The sequence below is a fragment of the Antrostomus carolinensis genome, unplaced genomic scaffold, assembly GCF_000700745.2.
Source record: "Antrostomus carolinensis isolate BGI_N321 unplaced genomic scaffold, ASM70074v2 scaffold10575, whole genome shotgun sequence".
Taxonomy (NCBI): Eukaryota; Metazoa; Chordata; class Aves; order Caprimulgiformes; family Caprimulgidae; genus Antrostomus; species Antrostomus carolinensis.
Genome location: NW_010315740.1, coordinates 20,422 through 30,493, shown reverse-complemented (window position 1 = coordinate 30,493; position 10,072 = coordinate 20,422). Strand labels below are relative to the sequence as shown.

Here is a 10,072-nt window from a genome sequence, read left to right as displayed (position 1 = left end):
GACAATATATTTTAATATATTAAAAAATACAGTTGGAAGAAACAGGCAGAAGTTTTAAGTTTTTTTCTGAAAACCTGAGAAAGACCTTTAACATTTGAGTGGTACTGTGGGGTTCAAACAGAGGCCAAATGCGTGAATTGGAGATGGTTCTGAAGGACTGTCTAATTTCCATGAGAGCCTATCAGACAGCCTTAAACTGGGAGGGAAATGCCAAGGAAAAGCCATTTTCAAGCAGCCTGAGTCTGAAGCTATAAGTTCTGTGCTGTCTTGGTGGGATGAGCTGTACTGGATTTTATCCCTTGGCTTTGCAGTTTCAACTTGACTTGAATTTAATGATTGTCATTATGCAAGCACTGAAAAAAGAGTATAATAATTTTTAAAAATGCTTATTGTAATGGGGATGACCACAATGGTTCAGATTTTACATCTTCTTTCATCCTTATTCTGTATGTTTTACCCCTTTGTGTCTTTGTGTTTTCCTTAGCTTTCCCCATGAAGGCCGAACTCTCCAGGTGTGTTTTTGGTTTTTTTTAAGAGAAATAAATATTCTTGAGGGTTTCAGACAGCATGTTATTTAGATGTTCTGGAACAGAAGAGAACCCAGAATGTTAAAGATGGGGAAAAAATCTGTTGGACCTTTTGAGCATCCATAGTTGAATTATGGAGGAATGGAAACTTGCCTGTAACCTCTGAGAATGTAGAGTTTTTTCTAATAGCGTTTTTTCTTTTTCAAAGCAAACTAGTTTGCTTTGGCTAATTCTGTCCAAACTGCCTTTCATGATGTTAACTGATATGCTTCCACCTCTATGTGTGACACCAATATAAAATAAATCAAGAGTAACAGAGTTGCCTTGAATACTCTCAAGTTGTGAAAAGTATATTTTTCTAAAATTTCTTTTTTTAAAGTTGACATAATGAGAGAGAAGTTACAAGTGATGTTTTTAATGACCTGAATTTCTGATTTTGGCAGGTATTAGCACCAAAGATGGTACTGCCAAGAAAGATAAAGACTTCAGAGGAAAAGCCCAGAAGCAGGTGCAGTTTAATCCTGGCCAAACCCTAGCTACATGGCGTGTACGAATTTTGAGTGATGGTGAACATGAACAGTCTGAGTTCTTTCAAATTGTTCTTTCTGAGCCTGTCATGGCAGTTCTGGAATTTCCTGATGTATCCACGGTGGAAATTATTGACCCAGGAGATGGTAAGAACTTTTCCAGAACTGTACTACCAATATAGGCATATACCAAAAGATAAACTGGAAGGCAAATGCTATGGGTAACAGTAGATAGTAAAGCTTACCTTTCCTCAGAATATTTCTGAAGACAGACCTGGGTATTGAGTAACCATTTGTCCCCTGTCACTTTAAGTGATTTGTGAATATGTAACTAAGGTAGAGTGCTTTGATGAAATGCCTCCATTTTTCCTATAACATGTTATTTCTAGGTTTTTTGTTTGTTTTGGTTGTTTGTTTGTTTTCATTTTAGGTTTAATAGGTTTTTGGTTCAATGTGTTTGTAAACAGAGCGTATCTGCACAGGTGGCTGGAGGCTGACTTGATTTAATCTGCTATGGTAATTCATGTGGGAGAAGATGGTACAGGAAAGTCCAGGCTGGTTGGTCCAAATAAGTGTTGCAGCAGACTAGTTACATCAGTTAGGCCTTAATATCAAGCTGAGAAGCTCAGTAAGGGTAAGGTTCACTAGACAAAGAACAGCACAAGCTGTGTAAAGAACAAATAAAATTACTGATAAGTGTAAATGGAGAAAGAATTTGATTTTTTTATTTTTTTTTTTTTTTTAAGTAGAATGTTCTGTAGTTGCTTTGCTTTTCAGCTGCATCCAGACACTTGAACCCATGGGCCATGACCACGTGAAACTGTCCTTAGGGAATCTTTCAAGTGTTGGACGATTGTAACGGCTTGTTTTATATAGCCTTCTGTAATTAATATTTGAAGAGGACTGGGCAGGAAAACTGTCAGAGATTTCTTAGTTCCTAGTTACAAATGCAAGTTAAACTGGAAGTTATCTGACATCCATATTTAGTCACTGAGAAAAATAGTGCTTAACTTGAAAAGCAGTATGTATGAGGCAGAGAAATTACTTGAAGACGTGTTAAATCTCTCTGTCTTTTCTATGTTTAGTGAGACAGCACAACTCAAGATAGTAGTCTCAGTCTTCTTAATGCCAGCCATAACTGACATCCATATTTAGTCACTGAGAAAAATAGAGCTTAACTTGAAAAGCAGTATGTATGAGACAGAGAAATTACTTGAAGATGTGTTAAATCTCTCTGTCTTTTCTATGATTAGTGAGACAGCACAAGTCAAGATAGTAGTCTCAGTCATCTTAATGCCAACCATAGTTTCTTCTATTTCTTATATTAAGATAAAATTTTTACAGTCACAGAGAACTTATACTAATTATACACACAGTGAAGTGGCATAGGAGAAAATAAAATGCACAACTGCAAATCAAATAATATCTACAGGAAAAAATATAGAGACCCCTCTGAGGGGAAGGACTAGGTTTCCTAATTGTCTTTTAAAGTGTAGGGTATAACAAATTTGGATACTAACTGAATAAGAACCATCAAAAGTTTTGTTCTGCTTCCAGTGAAAATTATTTTAAAATTCATTTATTTGAATGGTGTGGTCTTAGCACCAAAACAGTGAGCTTGTTTGGAAAGCTGTACCAGCTCCTTGGTGTATGGGACATTAGTTCCTGTTTTATTCCAAAAAGAGATTGCTTAAGGATGTGTTTTCTTATAGTAGCTGAGATGATGTAGATCATTCTCTTCTAAGCTTTTACATTGTTCACAAAGACTGTTAAAACTTTATAGTGTCATTTTTATTTTATTTGGATAAATATGAGAAAGACAGGAAACAGAACAAATCAGATTCCTACTTTTTTTTTTGAAGGCTAGGGTTTTTCATTTTGTCAACTTAATTCTAAAGGGAGGAATAAAAGGAACAAATTTTTGTTTGTTTATTTTATCTTCCGTTTTACTTGAAAACAAAAAGGTAGGGATTTGGTGGTTTTTACATTTAATTTTTGACTTGATGAATTAATGAGCATCTAGATCTTACCAAACCTGAATTACAGCATTTTTAAGGCTGGTTTTTGATCTTAAATCATACTAGTGGTATTTTCCAGTTGGAGAAATAGAAACTGCAACATGTTTTCAAATAAGTCACATGACAATTTTCAGAACATTGTCTGCCAAAGTACTCTGAAATAATGAAAAAAAATTGCTTTGTGAAGTCAGCTGATACCACTTGATTTGATGATGTATAGAATTATCTTGTTTCAGTTGCAGTCATATTAATGAAACTGTAAAGCTGCTTTATAATTACATGCATAACCACCTTTTGTTCTTGACTTTTTGAGAGAACAAGAACAAAATTGATCTCAAATCCCAGTAACAGCATCAAACTGAGCAATCTGTTTATATGAGTATAAAATAATGAAAGGGTTTAAAATGTGTTTTAGTGTTTTCCTCCCTGAAAAACAGACCTGACACTCTTTGGTCTGATGCATTTTAGGGTGAGGCTGTTCTCCAAACTCCACTGATTTTATTGGCTAGGTCTCCTTTGAGTAAAACAGGAGTGTAGGCATGTAGCCCACTCAAATCAAATCTCCAAGTTGGAGTCAGATACCAAAAGCTTAATCTTGCATCCTCAATGCCAAATTGTTTTAACGGTTATCTTGATGCATTAAGTTAAAGAATGGCCTTGCAGGACACTGCCTGTGTATGAGCTATACTACTGATACTTCTGTGATTAACAGTTAATAATTAAATATAATGGAAATAATAAAAATATAGGCCTTTTGGATAAATTCTCCAAATACTGTCTTGTACCATTAACACTACATAAGTAAGTAGTCACATTAGAGACTACTTCGCAAGGACTTGTGAGTTCAGACCTAATGATCTAATTTTATTTTCCATTTCTGAAAGACTAACAAACTCTACTTCTATTACCCTCCACGTTTTTCTTAAAAATTAGTACCATTGCTGATAAGCTATTTTACAGGTGACTTTATGAGGCCATAAATCTACATAAACAAATGTGCCTGTTCTTTGCAGAATCAACTGTCTTTATTCCTCAGTCCACCTATACTATTGAAGAAGATGTTGGTGAATTATTTATTCCGGTCAGAAGAAGTGGAGATGTGAGCCAGGAACTAATGGTTATCTGCTACACACAACAAGGTAACAGAATCTACTATTAAAAAAAAAAAAAAAAGGCCAAAATGGTAAAAGGCAGAAAAGCAAAAAGAATTGTCCCATCTATTGCATAATAAAATTGTTTATAACTGTGTTAATTACTTTTTAGTCTAAATACCTTCAGTCTCAACTGGAAATGTATCCATCTTTGCAATCTGTCTTAGAGTATTGTTAAATACAGCAGAAAAATTATCATGTTCCAGACTTCTGCTATTTTTTAGGAGGTGAAGGGGATCTGTGTTCTTTATCTTTGTGCCAGATTTTTACATACAGCCCCGTATATCTGAAAATTATCAGAACAGAAATATCTGCAGTGATTGTCCAGGTTATATGTTACTTGTTTGTATCTTGAAAAACTTAGGGTAAAATAATATTGCTTAATTGTCATCTTTCTCCTTTCTCTATCTGTCAATCTCCTATTGATTATATCCACACAGATCATAAGAGTACCACACCTGTGCTTTTATTGTTATTTTTCATCTGAAGAGATTAAGCAACATTTTTGGTGAGGTGATCTGGAATAAGAATAATTTGTTTGCACCAAATTCTACCTATTTATTATTAATTCCTAGTCCACTGATATCTTCAACTGATAAAATATACTAAGGGAGTTAATTTGTAGTCCTCACGGGGTTTCCTTTGTCAATTTGTGTCTCTTGTGATAGACTACAATATTCCTTCTGACTGAAAAACTGCAAATGAATTTGAGGAGCCATGTGCTTGCATTGCATCATACAGCAGAAGTGGTTTTTCAGGGACCTCAGAAATGTAGCCTGTTCAGAGGTTTCATCCCATCTTATCACCTAAAAGTAAATAGAATTAAAATGTAAGGAACATAAAATTCAGCCTCTGTGAGAGGATCACTAGAACCAAGGAATGTATAGTGACTGTTTTCCTTTTATGCCACAGGAACAGCATCTGGCACTGCTCCAACCTCTGTTCTTTCTTACTCTGACTACATATCCAGACCTGAGGATCACAACAGCATTCTACGTTTTGACAAAGATGAACGAGAAAAAATGTGTCGGATAGTCATCATTGATGATTCCTTATATGAAGAGGCTGAAACCTTTGATGTTTTGCTGAGCATGCCGATGGGTGGAAGAATTGGCACAGAATTCCCGAGCACTCAAGTTACCATTATAGCTGACAAGGATGATGGTAAGACATCATGTAATAAAGTGATATTCCCAGCCTAGGACAGAAATGGCAGGTCGCATCGCACTGAAATCAACATGTAGAAGTTGCATTTTTGCACTTCCTGCTGGTTAAAGCACATGCTGCTTCCATCTTGAGAGTTGAAAAGACTGTTAGAAAGCTATGTGGAGTTTTTTTAAGTATTTAGTGTTGATATTTTGTGGTTTGAGAAAATCACATGAGCAGTGATTGGGAATGAGGAGATGCACCTTTCCATTCCGTTACAGTAACAGGTGTAATCCAAAATGTCACCCTGCATGGGCACACTTATATGTGTGATTCTGAGGTTGTGTCCACAGAGCCTTCAGGCCCATTGCGTTATGCTCCAAAAGGCCATATTGGAAGCCCTGATGCACCAGAAGCCATCTATCACCTCCTAAGAGGCAAGCTATATTCCTTCTGATTTGATGCTGCATTTCAATTTCTGCCTAGAAGTGTCCATATATGCTTACTTTGTCTTTTTAAAAAAGCAATTAATCAAAAGACAGTAATGTTGCTTTAGAAATCCTCTCAGTAAGGGAGTGCTGATGGAATTACATCCTTTGTACAATTAGTCAATAGCTTTGATATATTGTATTGAAAGGGACATTTCTGGTGGTGAATAGAGAGAGGTCTGTGCCTAAGGAAGAGTAGAATCAGCACACTGTATCACCAACTGCTTTGGGAAATACCTGTAAACATTATCACAGCCTTAATCTTCTCTTTCAGTGTTCCTAGCACTGGTGTGGCAACTCTCTTTCTAGGAGTGATAGCAAAAAAGTTGCCTGGTACAATTGCCTTCATCTATGCATGGAGTTTGGAGGCTGACACCTCAACTGTAAATTCTGTGAAAGGACTACTGATAAGCTATTTTAGTCCTCTCTATGAGGCCATAAGCCATCTATTGTGAGACTCATATTTCCTAAAGGCTAGTGTGAGGAATTATATAGTGCAGTACTTTTTGAAAGTGTGATGCCAAAATAGATGATTATTATCAGCACAGTGATTCCTCCCTAGTTAAGGACATAAAAGGCAGCTCTTAAAGGCAGGAAGTTGACACCCATCTAATTGCATTGTAAATACTCAGTCTGCTTGAAACATCTCAGGTGTAATCTTGTGACAGCGTTGACTTTGTGTTCTCTGTGAAGCATTTGAGTAATCATATAACATTAGTGAATACAACAGTTTTGAAGTCATGCTTCTTGTAAAGTAACATCATATATCAAATGCAAGCTGAAATAGAAATACATTTCTTTGACTTTGGTGTGGTACCAAATACAAGTTTATTTCTGTAGGTTTTTACAACAGTTTGATTTTTTACATTATTTTGATGAATTCATTAATTTTATGGTTTGTAGATAGCAGAGCATAGAATATTGGGAGAGTAGCTATGAAAAAAAAATATCTATGAACTAGCTAATTACCAAGCTTTGAAGATGGTCTGACTGCTTAATGTATATGGAAAGTTTGGAGTGGGGAGAATGTTGCTCCAAGAGCTTAGTAAAAATAGATATGAGCTGCTATTAGAGCAGTCTAACTTCAGTGGGAACCTCAGTACCTGGGAGGGAACACTTTTATATACTTTTTTTAGCATGTAAAATAGGATATTTTCATTCATAGGCTTATACATCCATTTTAACAGTAACCTGCAGTGCCTTTGAATAAGAAATTATGAAAGTTAATAAATCATAACACAATATAGAAATTAACAGTTCATGAAACTCCTACAAGATATTAAGGAAGTTAACAGAAAATCTGCTGTATCTTAACTCTGCCATTAGAAAAAATAAGAAGTACTTTGGTTTGTATACCACCATTCAGTTTTAAGTCTAAAATTTCCTGTATTTATGAGCACAATTTGCCTTAATGCTACAAACTTTTAAACAGGGATTATTTAACAAATGTGAATAAGGTTATGGGATTTATTAAAAAAGCTGACATGGAGAAGTAGAAATTCAAGTAACACCCTTCCATTATGTAACAACTGAAACATCTACTAAGAGTAAACAATATTTTGAATATTGAAAGATAAGGAGGCTTTGAAAGGTGCATTTGGATCCTTTTCTACGAACATTCACTTGTCTTATTTTGCCTAAAATGTTGCATATGGCATGTTTGAAATAGTGCGACAGAGTTCCTTTTTTGCTTTCTATATTAGTAAATGTACTCCCACAAAAAAAATCTAGAACATTAAAAAAAAAATAATGCATGGTAATGCTACGAAAAGTCTGCAGGCATTTTGTTTCAACTGAGATCTGTTGTGCTGCCTGTTCAATATGAAGCAGAGTACAAACTATAAAGCTGATCAATTATAAATTATACTTTATATACACACACATTTATATGCTTATTTCAGATTCTGTATATACAAATATTTATGTAATGTGTGAGCAATTTAACACAATTTAATGTTATCATACTAAATTCTGCAGTCCACTTCAGTCTCTTCACTTCACATCTACTGATATATTTTTGTCACTGTTTGTTTAAATTAATCTTCTACTTAACAAAGTTTCTTTGGATAAATTTCTCAATTGTGATTTCTGCAAGTACTTTTGACTGGATTAGTGTTATGTAGTGACTTCTTCAAGTCAAAAGATACAAACAGCAAAGGTCAAAGTTTAATAATACTACATGAGATCTTTCCTATAGAAGTCAAATCAGCCCTAGCAACATTACCTTATCTCCTTTGACATTCAGTGCAAGTTAATTAGGAAACATTCACCTTCAGTACCTATCATCAAAGTCTTTTCCTCTTCTTTTACTTACAGAGAAGGCCCCTAGGGTCTAACTAAATAGCTGAGTTGCTATCCTATCATTGCAATAAACAACAAGTAAAAGAGGTGTGCTTAATTTTCTAGTGAACCAGAGTATATTAAAGAAACTGAATACTTTAATTGGGGATTATATAGTTGTGCAGTGCTGCTGAAGCAAAATCTGAAAAAAATCGTAGTATGTAGAACATGCACACGTATTCATATATTGAGAGAGGTGATTTTAAAATTGGTGCTGCTGTTGGGACATTTCTTACCTTGAAAGGGACTTTTCCTGATAGGTCCTGATGTTGGAAACAGAGAGAAAAGAGGAAAAAGATTAAGTTAATGGAATACACAACAAAGTAAGTTGTGCATGGTAATCTTGGATTCAGTTACATGTGCCACTACAGTTTGAGCACTAAAAAATAAAAACATGGATCTGTTTTAGTCAGAGATGATAGGTACTAACCATGAACCACTGGAGGACCTATGCAAATCATCCACTTTTTTGGGGTGGCAGTAATCTCACTTGATATTAGCTATCTATACATTTAGACATCTCATTCAAGCAGGTTATGCCAAGTTCCTTCTATAGTTAATGAAAAGATCAAAGTACTCCCAGGAGCCATCCCATTCTAGAAGTATCTAAACTGTTGAGATCAATCACCAGGGGTACCCTGTGCATCTGAATGTCTTGATTTCTGACAGTACTTATAAATCCTACCCTTAGAAATTTAATTTGCCGTTTGATTTGTCAGTTTGCCAAGTCATAAGCACAGCTGGCCATCAAGGCAGTAATGCTTTCCAATTTTGTGTTAAAATAGCTCCTACTATGAAATGGCATTGAACAACAAAAAGATACATAGCTATTCCTGCTTCATAAAATAATTATGGTTGCTTAAGAAAAATCTAAAAGAATATAATTGAAATCTAAAAAAAAAAAAAAAAGCTGAAGAGTGTTTCAATAGGCATTTAGATGTTCAAGATAAAATCCAAAACCAACAAAAAAATTCAACCGTTTTCCATATACATGTGCCCTTGAGTTACTACACTACTACTAGTCACAATTGATGGGCTGAGCTACTTTACTTCATGCCTTTCAAGGATTTTGGGGATGAACCGAAATCCCTGAAGAATTTGAGGTCAGTTGATTGGCTCAGGACATGCCTATCCTGCATGGAGAGCACAGAGTTCAGCATACTCATTTGGAGGAGGCACTTTACATAATAGATCAATATTATGCATCTAGGAAAAGGAAGATAAGGTTGCTGTGCACTTTTCATTCCTCTTGGAGAGAGGCGTCCTGGAGCTTAGTCTCAGACCCCAGTCTTCCATGGAAATGCCTTAATCCTCAAGCACTTAGCAACTAAGCAAGACCAGCCTGGAAATGCTCGCTGTTTTTCCAGCTGAAGCTGTGACTCTGAAGTCATTTCACATATACAAAGAAAAAAATGAGAACAAACTCTTTTGTTAGTATTCATCTGGTCATGAGTAGCCTGTAATTTGGTTCCAACACTAACAGTGTTGCTTTGTTGTGCGCAACAAGTCTGATAGAAAATGCTTTAGTCCTTGCAACAAGGCTTGCAGTCAGAGCTCTGCTTTCCATAGTCAAATGTTTTGATTATCAGGCTGATGCTTTAGACTCTTTCTTGCTTACTGTGTTTTGTAGTGTGAGCAAATTTTAAACTCTTGGTTTGTAATCCCATTTGGAAACCAGAAGAGAAGATAAAGAGAAGTGATGAATGCAGAATTGAACATTTGCAGCTAAGAGGACAATGCTTGCAATTATTTTGTTTACTTCAAGGTTTTTGTCAGTGGCTGTCTTTCCATGTGATTTTAATTCCATGCTACTGTATTTATTGTTGCCATGAGACCACACAGCCTTACAGCCAGGCTCACAAACAGTCATCTTGC

At 35.5% G+C, this 10,072-nt stretch overlaps 1 protein-coding gene across 1 annotated transcript in view; it reads left to right on the top strand.

The window, feature by feature from the left end:
- Nucleotides 1–10,072, top strand: part of LOC104525013 (FRAS1 related extracellular matrix 2) — a gene marked incomplete at both ends in the record, with an annotated part of 107,008 nt that overhangs the window by 76,792 nt on the left and 20,144 nt on the right. The window contains 3 exon segments of the mRNA XM_029084972.1: nucleotides 971–1,201; nucleotides 4,086–4,211; nucleotides 5,136–5,387. Coding sequence (XP_028940805.1) covers nucleotides 971–1,201; nucleotides 4,086–4,211; nucleotides 5,136–5,387 — 609 coding nt within the window.